The 19086-nt window shown below is 51.2% G+C and overlaps 1 protein-coding gene across 1 annotated transcript in view; it reads right to left on the bottom strand.

Moving 5' to 3' along the window:
• RUNX3 (runt related transcription factor 3) overlaps nt 1–19086 on the bottom strand; it is a 37900-nt gene that overhangs the window by 7198 nt on the left and 11616 nt on the right. The window contains exon 4 of the mRNA XM_017836524.1: nt 7179–7343. Coding sequence (XP_017692013.1) covers nt 7179–7343 — 165 coding nt within the window. The remainder of the gene's footprint in view (nt 1–7178; nt 7344–19086) is intronic.

Below are 19086 nucleotides of genomic sequence, written 5' to 3'. Positions count from 1 at the left end.
TTTCTCTCCACCTCAGAGATAATACGGGTCTTTTCTGGGGTGGATGGCGAGGAGATAAATGTGAAGAGACGCCCCTGAGCCTGTGCGGCGATGGGGCCAAACCTCAGCTGGTTCGTGGTGGTAAGGGCTGGTCACAAGCGTGGAGGTGGGGAAGCTGGTTCATGAGGCTGCCAACCACAGAGGTTTCTCTGGGTGTGTTCAGCCGCCTCCCTTAAGACCATGTTGGGTTTGGGAGCTGCTTTGGATGGAGTGGAACTGGTCCCTGTACCCCTGCTGGGTCAGGACTGGTGGATCTCCTCAGAGTTCCCTGGAGGCCTTTGAGGAGATGAGGCAATGGACCCTGCAAAAGGTTTTAGGGATGGATGTGCATCCTTCCCAGCAGAACAGTGGGTGCTTCCACTACCTCCTCCTCCAGGAAAACAGACGTTCTGTGCGGAGAGAGGAAAGGGCCCCAAAAGCAACATCAGGACCTCTTCAGTGCTACAGCCTGGAAAGGGCTTTGAGTGACACCTAAACAACCAGCTCACCCAGGGCATGTGTCAGAGCACAGCGCCGGGCCCGAGGTACAGGAGGAGATTATCAGATCATCTGGGGCTGGGCAGCAACATGTGGAATCTGAGCAGCTCCACGGCACCCAAGATATCACTCTGGTCCCCATCTCAGAGATGTGGGGATATTCAGTGGCTGATGAATCCAGTCAGCAATAAACTTAACCCATTGTGTGTATATTACACAACACACACACGTACTCATAGTGTGCAATACACACAGAGAATAAAGGAAATGCAAAGGGAACTTGATAGTGTGGCTCTCTCCAAGTGGACAGAATATAAAATAACTTCAGCACGGTCATATATCACTGTTTCAGTTCTACGCATATATGTGCCTTGCAAAATTGTCATGAAAAATCAACCCCGGGGGGGAAAAAACCCCTTCCTTTCCTGTCTTATGCCACGATGATTGACAACCGTGTAAACACTAATGATACCTTATGCTTCTGTATATAATAGCCATGCACGTGTGAGACAGAGCGGGGACAGACATTCTCGCTCTGTGTACACCTTTGGCTGTCTTTTCTCTGCAGATTTCTGTGATATTTGGACCTCCAGGTCATTTTTTAGCATTTTTCTGCCCTCTCTTCCTCTCTGCTTCCTTCCCCTGGTCACAACGGCTCCATCTGGGAGCACGGAGAGGCAGGTGGCCAGAGAAGGAGACAATCTGTACGGGAAGGTGCACGGGAGGCATTTGATGTGTGAAGCCCCAGCTCATCTCTAGAGAAGGCGTCGCTCTCCTCCCCACCCACGCATGCAGGCGCGCTCTCACGCCTCTGTCACGTATGTTAACAAGTTCACTTGTTTCCAAGCCAGAGCCAACTAAAAAAGAAAACGGCCCCTTCCTCCCACCCCACGTAAAATAGAGCAAAATATATTTTGGGGGAGGAGGGGAGGTGTTGAAAAAAAATGAGGGTGTGAACGGCATCCGTTGTTACACGCCCATGGAGCACTGTTCTGTATCTGATAGAACCAGCTCACGAACTGGGTGCAAGGACTTCCTTTGCAGAGTTTGAAAAAAAAAAAACAAAAAACAAAACCAAACCCCAAACCAAAACACAACAACACACACGGCCTTATCACAGCATTGCCAGGCACCACCTCAAGATTGCCAAGCACGTTTGCTGTTCAATTCTCCTCAAATGCCATGTGCCGCCGTGCAGACACACACGCGGCCCCCAGACCTACCCCATGAGCAGCACAAAGCTCTGCTCCTCTGTCCTCTCCCAGCACTTTCAATCAGATCCCCAATATGTTGGGCAGCAGCCTCCTGGTCTATGCAGGCAGGCCAGGGAAATTCCCAGGTATTCCCAGCCCGGTGAATCATGCACTGCATCTCAACCTCCTCTGCAAACCCTTCCAGGCCCACTGGGATGCTCCCAGCCATTCACTGGACCCATCCTGCCCTGCTGGGGAGGACCCTGCTTCTAACTTCCAGTCTGGATTTATCCAGGGCCAATTCAACCCCATCTCCTGTGCCAGCACTGTCCTCCATAGCTTACATTAGCTCCTCTCCCTCCCCGATGTTTACCCCCTCGATGTATTTACACAGAGCAATCAGCTCCGCTCCCAGGCTGCCCTTTGCTAGACTAAACAAGCCCAGCTCTCCGTGCTTCCTCTCCCACCACAGCCTCTCTGTTCCTCTCACCATCCCAGAGCCCTCTGCCCGCATCCCCCTGTCCTGCATCAGGCTCGGTTCCCGCCACTCCATCCCGCAGAGCTAATGAATAAGCTAACGGTGCTAATTGGAGCGGGTGGGTGGGCTGAACGGGAAACGCTCCCGTGATCGCAGCCACTCCCTCTGGCCTGCCTGCGCTTTGCTCTTTACCTGTATTCAAAGGGTATTAAAAAAAAATTAACAAGCCCTGACTACATAAAAGGAAGCTGCTGAATTTACAACCCAGCCTGCAGCTAGACCACCTTGCCTGCCGAGCAGGTTTAGACCAGGCCAAGTCTGCCATGGGAAACCCACTGACAGAGAGGCTGAGGGGTGTTGGGAGAGGGAGATCCAGCCCTGTTTGTGCTGGGCTGCGCTGCAGCAACATCCCTGTAATGTGGGCACTGCCCTCCTGCAGCAGCACCCTGGGCTGGGGGCTCCCCTCCTGCGCTCTGCGGATCCCAGCAATCCGAAAATCCCGTGCCAGAGGCAGGATGGCACCCCTGGAGCCTGAGGCAAATGCAGCCGGGCTCCTTGTAATCTCATCTGCTATTTTGTGGGAACTGCAGCACTTCAGCCCCCTGAGCTGTGGCTGGGAGACCGAGGCGGCTGCACGTCAGCGGCAAACGCAGCGGTCGCGGGTGCCTGAGCTCTCTCTCGGGGGAAGCTCCCGTCCAGCGCCGGTCTGTGGTTCATCTTTGACAGTTACACACCAAATTCATATAAGGGACATCGCAAGCGTAAATGAAAGGAGCAGAAAAGCAGTTTAAAGATAGACACAGAAGCCTGAAAGCAGGCAGGAAACCCATCTTGAGCATGTTCCTTCCTTTGAGGCTGAAGCTGAATCCCACAATATGTTTTCTTCCCACTAATGCTTGCCTAGCTTCCTTTGGAAACAATTTAGTCTCTGCCCATGGTAGAATGTTTTTATCCATTAAGAAACGGATATTTTAAAGAAACCATAAGTCAATCTGGACAGGGATTAGGAAGCAGCAATTCAGTGTATTTGCTGGGCCCATAATTCAGGACTTAACCTCAGAGCAGCCACGTTGCATTTCGGAAACAATAGGGCACTCGCTGCCTATGCCAAGAGGCTTCTTAAAAGTAATGTAATACTTTAAAACTGTATATTTAAAAAGCAAAAGAGAGAGAGAGAGATTTTACTTTAAATGCATATGGTGAAGCATTCTGCTGATGACTGGCCCTAAGTAATGGACTGGGAGTGAAGCTGGTTAAAGTTGAGGAGTTTCCAGATCAGGAGAGCTGAAGCTCTTCACCAGCAAACACAGTGTCTCCCGAAAACCATTGAGCAGACACTAAAGCTGAGAGAGGCAGGACGGAGCTTGCAAAAGGATCCAGAGTTTACTGTTCTCTCTGTGAAGCCAGGGGAGTTTGGTTTCGCTGGAGCAAGGGGACATTAAGTGCGTTAATCAAAACAGCTCGCTCTGGTACCGAGCAGATCAAATTTAAAATCACTTTGCAATTGTCCTCGTGTACGCAAGGCCCCTACATGTTGCTGGACAATGCACACAATTGCTTTTGAGTGATTGAAGATGTTTCCACCACAGAGCGAGAACACAGGCCCGGCTGCGTGGGCGGTCCTGCTCTGCTGCGGTGGGAATAAAATGGTTCAGCACGAACCGCTGCCGAAACGCGGGCAAGGGCGAAGCGCCGCGCGAAGAACTGGGGGCTTCTCCCCTGGAGGACGTGTGTCTGCCACCATCCCGCCTCCCCAGAGCAAGGGGACCCCGAGAAGCAGCTGAAGGCAGACAGAAGCAAGTTCCTTTAACATCTTGCTTCGCTTTTGGGAGCTACTTGATTTTTTTAAGCTAGAAGGTGAAACTCGGAATAAAGCAAGCACGCAAGGCTCTGGCTTCTCATGCCCCGTAATAAGGAACCATTTCGAGCCATCCTAATGACAGCTTGGTGTCTCGCTGAGGAGATGGCAGGGCTGGGATTTCAAAACCTCAGATTTTCCAGACCTCACTGGAGAAGCATTGGGCCAAATCCTCAGCAGAGGCAAATGGCTCTGCTCGGCTGAAGCTGTGCTGGATGATGGTGAGGGTCTGCCCAGCTACTGGGCCACACTGTCACCACAGCCACACCGGTCTGAACCCGGAATTACCCTATTTACCCACCAAAGCAGTGCAAGTGGGAATGAAATCTGGTGTGTGGAGGGTTGCAAATGTCAATCCTGTTGGGGACAGGCATAGGAAGAGATGGATTCTCTGCTCATCTGAGCGGGACAAGGCAAGGCTGAAGCCACTGAGATACCCTGACGCTGGGCGTGGGGAACCAGCACGAGAGCAGGATGTGACCTGCTTGGCCACGGAGCTGCGCACGCTCTCCTCCCATGTTTCCTGGCATGTCCTTCAGAAACAATCAGTTTTCTCTTACCAGGAGGTTTTTGGTTTTGAGACCATTTAACCTCAGGACGATCATTTAACATGGGGGCTATTTATAACCTCCAGGGGCTGCTTTACTGAAAGCCTCTGCGAATGGCTGAGGGCCAGACTCTTCTCCCACTTACACCAGCGTCCTTGCCGTGATCTCCACTGGCCACGGCCCTCACTCGTGAGGAGGAAAGATTGGAAAGATTGGAAAGATTGGACCAGGCCAGAGCAAACACACTTCCAAAGAACCTCAGTTCCTCCCAAAGATAAACACTGTCTCCTACGTGCCTTTCTGCCTCAAAACCCAAGCTCCACGTGCTGTATTTCAGGGATTTGAGGTGCCAGAATCCCCCCTCAGCGGCCAAGGCTGTTTCTGAGCATCTCAGCTCCCAGCCTGGTTTTGCCAGAAGCGGATTAGGAAGCATTTGTGCAAACTGCTTGGTCAGCAGAACCGGGAGGCCAACCACCTCCAGCACACGAGCAGAGGGCTGCTGGGCACCGGTGGAGGGAAAACCTGCTCCTCTGGCCCCCTTTCAGTCCCTGCACAGGGATGCTAAAAACATTATGGTTGGGAAGCACCCACAAAAAGGATAGTGGGGGCCGGATGAACTCCAGCCTGTCCCTCCTAACCGGTATCTCGTTATGCTTTTCACTAATCGGCTTCTCATGTGTGTTACCCAAGAACGTGCCAAGTCGTGAGAATTACAGGCCTGTTAACTCCTGTGTTATTCTTGGCACGGGCTGGGCTCCACTTGCTCGGGTAAAAATTATGATCTCTGTGAATAAGCCGTGTGTGTGTGTGTGCGAGAGAAAGAGGGTTGTTTTGTTTTTTTTTTTTTAAATTATGATTATGATTGGTTATAGCCAGCGTTGTGTCAAAAGGACAGGGCTGAGATTAAAAATACTGAGCTGATCCTGCTCCCAGCTACGCTGGTAAGAACCCACAGTCATTTTAAGACAGTTCCTCAACTTGGGAACAAGGGAGCCAAGAGCAGAGCGTGCACGAACCGCCTTTTGCAGCATTCCTGGTAGTTTGGATTCACTCCGCAGGAATGATTTTAGATGGCTAATTTTGTGTGTCTCCACTCCTGCTGTCACTTGACATTTGGGAATTTGGCACGGACGGCAGCTTGTGGCCAATTTCATTTTTTTTTCTCCTTGGATTTGTGTCATCACCTGATCCCTTGCTCCAAACGACGCTCTTTGGGTTTCTGGCACTGCATGGGGCTGTGCTAATTTAAAATACAAATCTTTTTTTCTTCCCCAAGAATCTCTTTCTTTATGACGCAGCCGATGGGATGAGCCTAGAAAACTCTTTCTCTCTCTCTCTCTCTTTTTTTAAACAAAAATCAAATTATAATCCTACACAAAATGCCCGCGTTCTTCTCATAAATCATGCTAATATCAATGAAAATTCCAAGCATGGAGATTTGCATTTCAATGAGAAATAAATTAAATTTTCACTGCAATTTTGGGCTGGGAGGAGCGGGGCAGCTTTTACAGTTCAGGTAACGTTTTCAAACATGTTTTTGCACCCGAGACACCCTCTTTGCCAATGACACCGAGGTTTTCAAACATCTACGTCACTTCTGAAAATGCAACACAGAGGCTTCTGGAACTTTTTATAGGAAACCTTCCAAGAAGGGCCACTTCTCATCAAAACTCAATACGCAGACAGCTTAAATACTATTCCTGAAATCCCTGTTAGTATCTCTGCTGCTTTCCAAAGGAAAACACCACCGAGACTAAAATTGCACGGAAAAGGAGCACATCTCACATGCAGACAGGAGAATGGTCTCTCTTAATTCATTCTGGTGGCACCTGGCTGTGCTGAGACGTGCACAAAGACGGGAGCAGCAAGGCAGCTGGATAATTCCAACGGCAGCGCTTAACTGGGGGCTGAAATTCAGGTGTATGGGGATTAACAGACTGACCTCTCTTGGGTGTAACTCCAGTGGCAATTCCCACTGCTGTCCTGGCAGCAGTGTGGGTTCCCGGGGAACGCCCAAGGACTCGGGGCGCTCCTTGCTGATGGTAAATATGGGAAGAGCAAAGCCTCTGTGTGTGTGTGTGCACGCGTGCGCCCATGCAGGTGTGCATACGTGTGGGGAATTATGCTGCAGTTGGGTGATCACCAGGCTTGGCATAAACACAATGCAACAAGATAAGAAACCATTTGGATTAGCATGTAAAGTACAAAACACCCTTTCTAGTTGATGCATAACCATAACGTGGGTGCCTTCATGTCAAAGAAGCTGCTGGGTTCAAAGCGTGTTGCTCTGATCTCCCTCGCATTCCTGCTGAAGCTCCTCAGTTTTTCCTAAGAGCCCTGATCTGATGGTGCAAAGAGTGATTTCATGGGCGCAAAAAGGCTTCCAAGGCCAAGAAATCCAAGCAAACCTCCCCCTGGCATGTCCCCCCGCACGGCTCCTTACCCAGGGGAGAGCTGGACTCCAGCCCTACAAGGCCATCCAAAGGGAATCTCGTTCGGCCAGGGAGGCTCCGCTCCCTGCCCAGCTGTGTTGGGAGTGTGAGGCTTTGGGGTGTAACGCCGGGCTGGGGCACCCAGCCAGTTACCTTGTATTGGAGTCTGAGCCTGGGACCCGAAGTGGCTCGGGGTGCTGAGGGATCCACGAGGGTTGGGTGTTGTCGGGGTGACTCTCATGGACTGGCGCAGCCGTTCCAGCTCCCCGTAGCGGTCGGTGAAGGGTTTGGCTTGGTCTTCTAGCTTTTGTCTGTGCCCTGGAACATGATAAAAGAGTCTGATATCTGATCAGTTCCCCTTTGGCTGCAGCACCTTGGTTACACACAGAGTCAGCGCAGCCTCTGTCTCCGCGGTTTGCTGATGTTCACACGGGGGTAACGGGGGGCAGCCCCGGCAGAAATCGGCTACCGGGGGGCTGCACAGCACACACACAGGGGAAGACCTCATGGTTCAGGAAAATGAAGCCCACCAAAGATGGGACACGGACTGACCCCTGAATCATCCCGCAAATCATCCAGCAAGTCAGCCTTTGATCAAGGAGCCTGGATCAGGATGCCCTGTGCCGTGCCTGAGTGACCAGCCTCCACCAGCCCTCACTCTCTCTGAACACAGAGGGGAGACACGTGCAGGGCAGGAAAAAACCCATCTCCTGGTAAAGGGGTGAATGGGGAACCAGCAAGGGAAACACTGAATTTTAAGTATTTTCTGCAGCATTTGCTCAGCGCACAAAGAATAAACTCTCATCTACTTCCCCTCCCAGCTCTGCTCACCCGTTGGGGTCAGAGCCAAGTAGAGCTGGAGAAGGCACAGGAGGAGGGATGGGAGCAGCCGTGGCACCACACCTTGGCCACCTCACTTTGCTTCTTTCTGTTCCTCTTTTCCTACCCATAAAACGGGGAGACTAATCACCCACCTCCCCCAGGCAGGGCAGCAGCTAATGAGCGTTTGTAAAGCACTCCCAGCTCCTTAGGTAGCAGCTGCTGGCACAGGGCAATAATTATTAAATTTATGCTAATTGTCCCGAGGCAAGAGGCGCATGAAATACACTTGATACATAACTTTCGCATTTTACTATATTAATCATCACCAAACGGCTTCACTCTCTCTGGGCCCGATTCCAGTCTCAGTTACACCCGCACAAAGCTGGAGGGGCTCCAGGGAAGCTGGAGCTGCCTCGGTTTTACATCAGTGCCGGGGTTCAGACCTTGGATTCTCCTTGCTCTTTACCTGCCGCAGCCAGACAGCCCTGCAACACCCCCAGCTCTTTGCACCTGCCATGAAAGGACCTTCCCGAGGTGGCAGCCGCCTCATCCCGGCGTAATCCGAGCGCAGGGCTCGGGGGCACTGGAGGTGTGCGGGCACGCTGGGGAGATGGGAGAGGAGCTGGGAAGAAACCTCCTGCAGTGCTTCAGAGAGCTGGGCCTTATCAGATCCTAGGGACCAACATCCACTGAGTCAGTGGCTCAGTTCTTGGTGGCTTTTAAGAAGTGACGAGTTTCAGAGGTGATAAACGCAGCCACCTCTTGCTCACACCCTCCTTCCCTCCCCCCTCACATCTGCGTGGCCTGAGCCCCATCGTCAGTTTGTAGCAAAGTCACAGAAAGTCCCCGGACTTCCCCCTCTTTAATAGTGTCTTGCATCTCCTGATCTCCAGAGGGGTTCTCACACTCCCAGCTGAGCTGCCTGCCATGGCATTGCTCCATGGATGTCCCAACAGCAAACCACCCCTTGCCACAGTTTCTGAAGGCCTTTGACCCTCCTCTGTGAGCTCCACATCCAGGTGAGCCCCACCATCCCCTCCAAACTCCATAATCCCCAGGCTTCCGGGTGTGTAAAAGTCCAAACTGATGGAAAACGGGCTGATGACAGAGAGCAAAACTTGCTGAGGACAAACCCCAGCAGAAAGCAAAACCCAGCAGTGTTTTGAAAATGTCTTTTCCCTGCTATGTGAAATAAACCAAGGAAACCTCACAGCAACACTGTAAATGATCACTTCTAATCTCTGTGTGTCCCCAGACCTCAGGCACCTCTGCATTATCCGAGGCCTTTGGAGCCATGAGCAGCATCTGTCACGTGGCATTTGTGCTTTCCCCAGGGGAAAAGCGTGTGCAGTGAGGTGTCCTGTTTTGGTCCACATTGTATTACTTCAGTATACATTTAAGCACAGAAAAAGAAAAGTAGGGTTATGTTTCACCTTTAACTGCTTTCCTTGGGCAGAGCGTGGCAGAGGAGCCAAAAGGACTTCAAGTTCCCCAGAAATCTAATGGAAATCAAATTCCCTGCCTCTATCTCAGCACAAACCCTATCCTGCGGTGGTATCTGGCATGTGACGGAGAAAATCCTGAAAAATATATCAAGTGATCTCCGTGCTGATAATGTTTTTAAAGATTATTCAGCCGTACAGCTTGACTGAGGGCTTCATGTGGCTGTGTCATGTTGCACTGGGGTTTCTTTGGTCCCCACATGGTCTGAACATGGACACAGCCCCGTGGGGGTTTTAAGCCTCGAGTAAACAGCAGCACTGTACTTACACCCTCGAGGAGGGGCTGGTTTGTGGGGAGACCCAGCAATTACCAGCGAAACCCCCAAAACCTTAAACCTATCCTAAAAAATGAAAGTGGAAAACTTGATGCCAGTGTAAGTCGAGGCAAACACAGGGGCTCGCTTAGGATGAGCCCTCACCAGAGGATGCTGTGGTGGGATCAGGACCATTCCCAGCTCTCCTAGGCCCTCTCTGGTCTGTATCCTGCCCTGTCTCCACGTGTGGGACGTGGCAGCACCAAACCCCATGAAACAAGGCATTGAACGAGTTAAAAACCACCAGCTTGGACTGCCAACCCTCTTTAGCTCAGGCTTTCTCCCCAGGACTTCCTGCCGCTTGTCACTTTAGAGCTGGGGACGTCAGACTTTGTCACGCAAGAGGGAATCGCTATTAATGGGTTTCTTTCATCAGAACAACCTGAGCTTTTTAATTTCTGCAGCGGTTGGCTCCATTAAAAGCCCTTCCCCATCTGCCCACAGCTGTCACGGAGAGGAAACCAGTGCCGTCAAGTGAACAATAGCTCATACCTTAGAGAAGAGGAAGGTGGTTTCTAGCTTAACCCAAGGACTGACTCAAAGCCTCCCGAAGCCAGTGGGCGGGTTTTCACTCAGCTTCAAACAGCTCCAGACCTCATCCCAAGAAATCTGCCTGAGAAGTCTTCATCACCCCGACCCGTGAATTTTGGGGCACGGAACCTGCCGTTTGGGGTTGGAGACTTAGCCCTGCACTTCCAGCTGGGCTAGCACTGGCTTGCAGGTCAATATTTATGGAAACAACAGAGCTTAGAACGATCAAATGATGGCAGCTACTGACCTCGGGCACTTCTTGTCAACAGCACAAGGGTTTTAACGCTGGATCGGGTTTCTGAATCAGTTAACTCCGATATTGAACATGACATGATGTAAACATTGACAGATCACCTATGATCCTGATGTAATAACAAGATCTGTATCAGCATATCAAACAAACGATCCCATTGAACACTTCCCAGCTGGAAGAGCCGACGTGAATTTGACACTTTAGGCCAGTAATAAGAAGCACACTGGAAGTTTTGGGTGTTTCCTTGGAATGCAGACAGCGAAACAGTGTGTGCCACACTGCAGCCCAGGCGCTCAAAGCTATGATTTAAAGACATGCCTTCTGCATTAAAACATTACAAAGACCAAACAGACCCTGCTCTTCCTTCTAGGAGTGTGCAACCTGATGTGGCTTCCCAGGCTGGGACCTGGATGGGGTTTCCAGGCAGTGCAGGAGGGAGTTCCACAGTTCACCAAAAGCACCTTATTTCCCCAGATTACTGAGATGCAGAATATAAAGTTGATCAAAGGTAGAAAGGGGCTTCAGGAACCTGAGTGGTGCCAAAATCTTAGAGAGAAATTTGATTTGAAAAAACACTCTCCAGGGTGCCTGAGGGTCACGGTACCCTGATTTATCTGTGGTTAGCTGTTCAGTCATGAGACACAAGGAGCTGCACATCCTCCTCTCCACCCCTGGTGGGTTCAGATTTGGGTGTCACATTTGTCCCCATCCCCTGGCACAGCCCTTTACTACCAAAGGATGGGAGAGCAGATGGTGGGAAGTGGCTTGGCCCTCCCCAGGAGTCTTGCTGCGAAATGCTGGCGGCAAGATGGAGAGAAGGAAACACAGAGCTTTTCAGCTCTGGGGGATGTTCATTAACACACACATTTGCAGATCATTTCCTTAGCTCCAGTGAGGAAGAGACAAGAACCAGGAGATGGCAACATGGGCTGGGACATCAGCTCGAGCCATCAGCAGCCACAGAAGCCCCCACTCATCCACCTCCAAAGCAAGGCTCCAAACATCCCACCAGCATGATCCCACCATCCTCCACCCAAGGCTCTGCTCAAATATTCACAGTCAAACTCCAGGGCTCAGCCAAGCAGGAGCTCACCAGGAGCAGTCCCTGCACACAACCCCGTGGCTTAGTCTCTACATGTCCGTGAGAATGGACCACAAGAAAGCAATCAGCAGTGGATAAAACTCCGTCTCAATGTGCAAAACACCTTTCAAATCCCTCTTATAGCCCTCAAAATAGGTACTTCAGAGAGACACGCCAATCCTCTACAGAGGGTTGAATTTTTTCCCAGTCTGAGTCTCGACTAGACTATCAAGTCCCAGCATGTGCTCCAGAAAGAAGCCACATGTGAAACGCCTGTGTTATGGGAACAGCAGGCCTGTCCCTCACTGCACGTGTTGGGGTGGTTTCATCTTCGCACACCTATAACACAAGGCATGAACACCCCTCAGGTTTTCCCTGGAATCCCACCTCCTGCTCTAGACTCACCACGGGAAGTTCCCGGCCAAGAAGAATTTGGTGGAGCCCCACGGCCAGCGAAGGAGTGGGGGGGGAGGATGGTGTGGAGATGGGAACCAGGCTGCCCGCAGTGCCAGGAGCTGGGAGGGACTCACACATGACGTCTCCACGGAGGATGACGGAGATGCCCTCCGAGCCCCGGTGAGCGGCAGCAGCCTGGAGAGTGCCAACCCTGCTTCAGCCCGCTTCTAGAAGCCGAAGCCCTGGAGTTCACAGGAGGGAGCAAGGGGGGAAATGTTAGAAGGAACCGTCTCTTCTGGTGCCGAACAAAGTCAAGCACAGATAACTCATTATTCACATGTTTGAAGTTGGCCTGCTTACGCCATTTGGAAGGAGAATCAGTCACGGCCGGGCTTTGCTTTGGTTTCCTCTGGCTTTCGTGAGACACTACAGCTACTGTCTTTCTCCAGCTTGGAGAGAAAGGGGAGTGTGTCGCAATGCGCCTCGGCTCGCATGTCCTGGCAGAGGATTTACACCAACTTGAACAACGAAAGGAAAATAATATTTAAGGGGGCGGGAAGGGTTGGGGGGGGGAGTGAAGAGAATTAGGGGGAAAAAGAAAAAAAAAGGCGGCTCCTAATTTATAAAGCTTTTTTAGCTGGTGGTGGTCTGAGATGAATTGGCTGCTTCTAAAAGGATGAAAATAAATATCCCTCTTTTTGAAGGAAATAGGCTGGCTCCGGGCCAGCTGGCAGGAAGCACAGAGATATGTTGCATTTACAGTAGGTTTTTTAGTGTCTGAAGCTCCAGCAGTGGGAGAGATGTTCGTTCTAGGCAGGCTGGTATTGATTAGAGGCTTTGCGAGCCCCTGATCTCCTCTCACTCATGGGTTAAGTCCCTCTGCCTCTCTCCCTGCCCACCCTGTGATGGGAGCCCTGGCAAGTGGGACAGCGCCTGATAAATCCTGTCGAGGCCACTTGTTACACTGGGAGACTCCAAAGCTAAGCCCTCTGGAAGGAAAAAAAAGCAGGGCATTAATTCAGATATTTAAACAGAAATCTAGGGTAGCACTTTTAAAAGCTCTGGGGATGTGGCCCGTGTTCAAATCAAAGGGAACATCACACCCAAATTTCCACGCAACTTCGGTTCAAATGCCTGAAGGACACTGGCTCCCCATTCCCAGGGTTTCAATGTGGAGACAGAGTCTTTCTGGATTTGTAAAGGTTTTTAAAGCACTTCACAGCACAGGGCAAGCTGGGGGCATTCTCAGCAATTGGTAAAATTCATCAGGTTTAAGCATTTATCCCACTCGTGCCTTGCTGAAAATCCCCACCAGTGTTTTCCTGCGTTTTTCCATCCTTAAAGACTTCTGAAAAATCTCCCTCTGAGACTGCAGAGTGAACTAGGTGGGGCTTTAAAAGTCGTGATTTACAGATCTGAGAATTTCAGCCCGTGTGTCACAAAGCAGCAGGTGGGTGCACATCTGCAGGAACCCGGGCAGCTTTCACAGCAGGGTAAAAAAACCACCAGCCCCCCCGCCCCGATGGCTTCTCTGCAGTTGCTCCCATTTCCAGGAAGGCAGAATTCATTCCTGGTTCTCATGGAACTAGGCAAAACCCCTGATTCAAAGATTTCCAGGCTGGGTGCTGGGGAGGAAGCAGACAGATCTCAAGGACATCCAGCTGGTGTTGCCTCAGCCACGTCTGAGATCAGATTTTCAGAAGCCGTCGCTCCGTAGATCAGTGGAGAGGTGCCAGTTGGAGCGAGTTAATGCTGCTATCTAACAACTTGGGCTGTGTGCTACCAGTATAGCTGGTTTTTCCCAGTTCATAACCTGTTCCATTAGGGCAAGCACATCAAATTCCTTCGGGTGACACTGGTTGAGGATACTCTGCCCAGGATGGGGAGGACCAGCTGCTGGGTTCAGACCTGTGCAAGGAATGTGCCGTGGTTCAGCTGATGGAGATGAGATGAGCCTGACGCTGCAGGGCCTCGCAGCAGCCGACTGGAGGGAGCAGCGTTTTGCCAGCCAGGCCTGCGCCCTTGGTAACAGCACAACCCGGATCAGACCCAAACTTTCCCAAGGTTTGAGGATGCTGAGCGCTGCTTTTCCCCTTTGCCCTAGGACAGAGCTGGAGCCGAGCCCTGACATTTGAATACTAATATCCCCCGATCCCAGGATTGAGCTCCAAGCTCCATCTCCAGAGACTGGCTGGTATGCTGGATAATTACAGCTCCTGACGAGCTTTGCCAGCGCGGGCAGCGCAAAGCTGTGAGGAGGAGCCCCAGAGCAACACTACCTGCACAGCACCTTCATCCCCCCTGCAGTGCTACTCTTCAAAGCCAAAGGAGCAGAGCTCAGCACAGGCTAACCACGGGCGAGGGGGCTGCCTGCTCCCACATCTGGTTTTGGGATGGGGAGGTTCCCATCCCGCTGCCATCGTCCTCAGATGCTGAGAAGGGCACTGGGGATGTCTCTGCTCGCTCGGTCCCTCTTCTTCCTCCCCTCCCTCCCCCTCTCCCACTATGGATTGTAGAGTCACTGGAAAGAGTAAGAGAAAATAATGCAAAATCATGTCTAAGCACCTTCCGCTGCAGGATATGATTTATCTGTGGCTGACTGCAGAACAGGTGACTGGTCTCCGGCAGCGGAAGAGAAGGGTCTTAGGAACTAAATTTCATCTCACTCTGAGTCAAATCCTCTTCCTCCCTCTGCCACATCATTAAAGTGATTGGTTGCACTGATAAGCCCTTTCAGGAGGGAGGAACGAGATGTGTCCTGCCCTGACATCTGATGTGATCTTGTGGTTTTGTTTGATAGTTCTGGTCCTTTAGCTGTTATCTCCCCTGAAACGAAACTGGCCTTTTAGCACTGACTATTTTTTTTCCTCTCTCTTTTCCAATCCGTGATCTTTCATTCCATCCTCCTGAGCTCCCAAATCCTGCCTGAGGGAAGCGGGGCCACGCTGTATTAATAACCCTGCAATGTGCAGTCCCTGCTCCTGCAGGACAAATCCTCACCAACAACCTCCTGCGCAGCACCTGCTGCCCACCAGGAATCAGATCTGCTTTATAAACTGAGGCACGGGGCAAAATGCTGCTCCTGTGTGAAGGAGCAACGCTCACCAGTGTCCTTGCTGCAACACTCACAAATATTCCTTTTTAGTGCCACTGTGTCCTGTCACCTGCATCCCATCCCAACCCACTCCCTTTGGACCCAGAGGGAATTTTTTTTGCTGTTTATTTGAACAGCACCTGGCACAACCCGGCGCAGAACACACCAGGTTTCTTCTCCTGGAAGAAACCCTCAATGAAACTTCGTTCTCCAAATATCCCCCATCCACCAGACAATACTTTTGCCCAATTTAATCTCCTCCAAACACATTATCAATGCCCACTTCTCCGACTTTGGTTTACTTCCAAAGCCAGGACCAGGCATGGCTCTTCCAGCCCAGCCGAGAATCGTGCCCTGGGGTTTTCCCGAAGCTTTCAAAAGCAGGAGGTGTTGCAACCAACCCCAACAAAGATTCCTTTGTAGAACGCAAGCAAAAATAATTTCCCTGTTCTGACTCCCAATGTTGCTTCACTTAGAAAATATTGGTCATTTTTTAAGCAAAATTATTTTGAAGTTATTACGCACCAGGCGATTATAAAGGAGAGGAGGAATTTACTATAGGTGGCAAATAAAATAATTAGGGGAGTGAATTTACCGGAGCCCATATAATTTTGGTTGCTCTGTTATTTCTTTTGAGGCAGGATTACAGCCCCGAGCTGTAGCACCAAAGGCACTGGCAACACAAACCCATTGCTTGGAGGGCAGTCAGGCAACCTTTGTGCCTGCTCTGCTCTCCCCAGGGAATGCTCCACAGGTCCCTGGCACCTGGGTGTCCCTCAGGACATCCCCATGACCTGCTGAGGAGCAAGTGCGTCCCCCAGGGGGCTGAGGGTCTTGCACAGCCTGACCCACAGAACCCAGTGCCGGGCTGCTTTTCTCCCTGAAGGATTTTTATCCACCCTCCAGGAGCTGAGCCCCGATTCCCCCTCGCTGTGTCCTGGCAGGATTGGCCCCTGAAGGGGTTAACTGGCTAGCAGTGCCTGTAAGGAATGAGAGGAGGAGGTATTTTAACATAATTGCCTTCCATGCGTGTACCAACAGCGTCTGAACTGCCTCGGCAGAACGCGGTGCCCCGGACGGCCTCGGCAGATACCAAAGGGTGCAAATTTCCCCACTGGGATCAAAACACATTAGTGATGGGAATACAAACAGAGAAACCCTCCTGTGCAGCAAGTACCGATCTGCCAAGGCTCCTGCATGAGCTGGGGAGCCCCGAGCCTCGCCGGCGTCTCCTCGTCACTCCCACCCCAGGGCCGGCTGCTGCCCCACCGCCTTGGGCATCCTCCACACGCCAGGGGATGCGGGTTCTACCCCCTCCTTTGCCTCCTGCCTGCCCACTCACTGCAGAGGCCCCAGTTTTTGGGGTGGTTTGGGGGGTTTTAAGGGATCTGGGAGATGAAGGATGAGATCAAGTGGTGCATTGTGCCCCACGCGAGCTGCCCGGTGGAACGTCCATTGATGGCACCAATGCTGTGCCACCTCACCCCAGCCAGCATTTGCTTTCCATTTGTCACCACCCAAAGAGCAAATGGGATCAGGGAAGGGTGGGATGGAGCTGAACAGTCTCTGTGCAGAAGGCACAGGGTGGGTTCAGCTCTCAGACACCATCCATGCAAGTTCCCCATCCCGGGCACCAACAACACCAACAGCAGCTGGAGGGACGGCAGAGAAAACACCACTAAAGCTAAAATATTACAATACCTTGCATTCCCACTGAGGATCTTCCATGCCTGCCTTGTTTCAGGACATGTCAAAGAGCCTAGACTCACCCAAAGTTCTTTTTCTCCTTCAAGGAGGGCCCTTGGCAGGGCTGGATCAGCGCAGGGAGAAGCAGAGACCCCTGAGACCCGAACGGGCTCCCTCTGGCAAAATCTGGAGCACAGTTGGAATTAGCCTGATGTCTCCAAGAGCACCGCCCCAAGGACCACCACGGGGCAGCACCAGGGCAGGTCCCTCACCAGCAGGAGCAATGCTGAAGCTCCCAGGTGGGCACACAGAGCCCGTGCAGTCTCTTCAAATCTCCGTCTCAAAGGGCCACAGCACATCCAGAGCAGAGTTATAGGGAAGCGAGAAAGTGCCACTCAGGATTTCCTCCTCTTCCTCCCCAGGGAAGGGGACAGGTCTCGAGAAATGGGAAATCAGCATATTTCAAGCACCGAGTATTAAATTAGAAGAGATTATAGCAATTTTGCATCGACAAATAACTGTCCAGGAAGTGGGAGATCATTTATTTATTTAAATGATCTTTGATTGATTTTGTTGCCTTTTTTTTTTTTCCCCTTATTTTTTCCTTTTTCTTCGCCATTTCCCCTTTATTTTTTTTCTAATTCCCGGACAATCTGGGAACTGTCTGTGTATTTATTTCTAGCTAAGGACAAGCAGGGGAATAAAACAAAAGACCAGAATAATACCCAAAACTATCACCCCACGGGAGCACTTCAGCACCGAGGCTGCTTTTAATTACAGAAACATCTCAAGCTCAAGTTTTACGCAGCCCCACGAGGAGCCTTTTTGCCAAGATAAAGATCTGAAATTGTACAATACTGGCACGACGCAGCCCCATCCCGAGTCTCCATTCGAGCTTCTGAGAAGCACAAGACCCTCCAATAATTTATTCTCTCTTCTCCAAGCACTTGCCAAAGCCATATCAAACCTCTGAGGGCGAAAGGCACAGAAAATACAGGGTTGTCTCTGCCTCGAGGTCCCAAAATTGCCCATAGGAATATAGGAACAGGGGATCATTTTGCCCTTGCTCCTCTTTGGCTCCCGTCCCATAATGCCACCACACTGCCCTACTCTCTCTTCCTCATCCTCAGCTATTTTAGCCTCTGGGTAGATCCCGATTTCCCTGTGTCCCAGGAATGGGAGAGCTGCAGATTTTGTTTCCCCCTCTCCAGATTCATGGAGCTGGCGTCCCAGAGGGCCACAGTGCATCATCCCAAGCGCTCCCGAGCCCTGCAGAGCTCTTCCAACTCTCTGTCTCCTCTCAAAATTGCTTGAAATCAACAAAACCATGAGACAACCTTTTTTTTTTTCCCCTTTTGAGGAGAAAGCACAGTGTGGATTTAACACAAATCCTCCCCAGAGCACAGGTCCACGGGACAAAACATCCTGAAATGGGACAGCCACAATCCCCACTGGGCTGGGGAGCAGTTTTGCCAGGGGGTTCCCAGCCCTGCCAGAGCGTGGTGGGTGAATTCATGGATCAGCCACTTTTCTGAAAGGTAGCAGGAATGTTTCTGTTTCATATTTTTCTCCTTTTTTTCCCCCTCAAAATGGTACAAATCAGGGAAGCCCTCAGCGTTACAAGCAATTCCCAAGGAGTCAGAAGTCCCTCCAGAGATCACCACTGCTTTTAGGACATCACAACCCAAAACTTAGCACAGAAATAACCAACTCTGCGAAACATTAAACACAGCATTTAGTAGTTTTGATGGCATTTAAGCCATTAAAGCATGAAAATGGGATGGTGCTAAAGGAACTGAGTTTGCCCAGGGCTGCTGTATCCCAGGAAAAACAAACAGGAGCCTGGAAGGCTGCACCAGAGGGAAGCCCCTGCCACCAAAAACCCCAAATCCGAGCCCTGCTCGAGTGTGGAGGGGCTGACTCAGCTCTTCGACCTCAGCTCTGGGCAAAGCTGCTGTTGCCTGCAAACAAACATCCCCAGCACACTGGGGCTGCAGGGAGTGGGTCTGGGTTGGGGGTCCAGCCTGGCAACAAGCAGAGAAGGTGGTGGCTCACAATGGGGGGGACACACAGACCACCTCCATGCATGCAACCATCCCAAAATTAAAGCACTGAACCCTCCCAGAGCAGCCTGGAAAATCTACCTGCTCAGCCTCACACCCTCTGCCCAAATCTGCAGGTCGACTTGGAGGCCGGAATTAGGGAGCACCCTCTTATAGGGGATGCCTGGGGTGTCTAGTTGTCAGCATCACATTGGGGTCTCTGTGGAGCTGATTTGGATTAACAGGGTGCAATATTGCACCTCTTTTTCCTTCCCTGAATAAAACAGGGTTTCAGTTTTGATGTTTCTGGGTGGTAAATCTCAGACTCATCTACAGCCAT

This window comes from Lepidothrix coronata, unplaced genomic scaffold (genome assembly GCF_001604755.1).
Source record: "Lepidothrix coronata isolate B3197 unplaced genomic scaffold, Lepidothrix_coronata-1.0 Scaffold279, whole genome shotgun sequence".
Lineage (NCBI taxonomy): Eukaryota > Metazoa > Chordata > Aves > Passeriformes > Pipridae > Lepidothrix > Lepidothrix coronata.
This window is presented reverse-complemented; position numbering and strand designations above follow the sequence as displayed.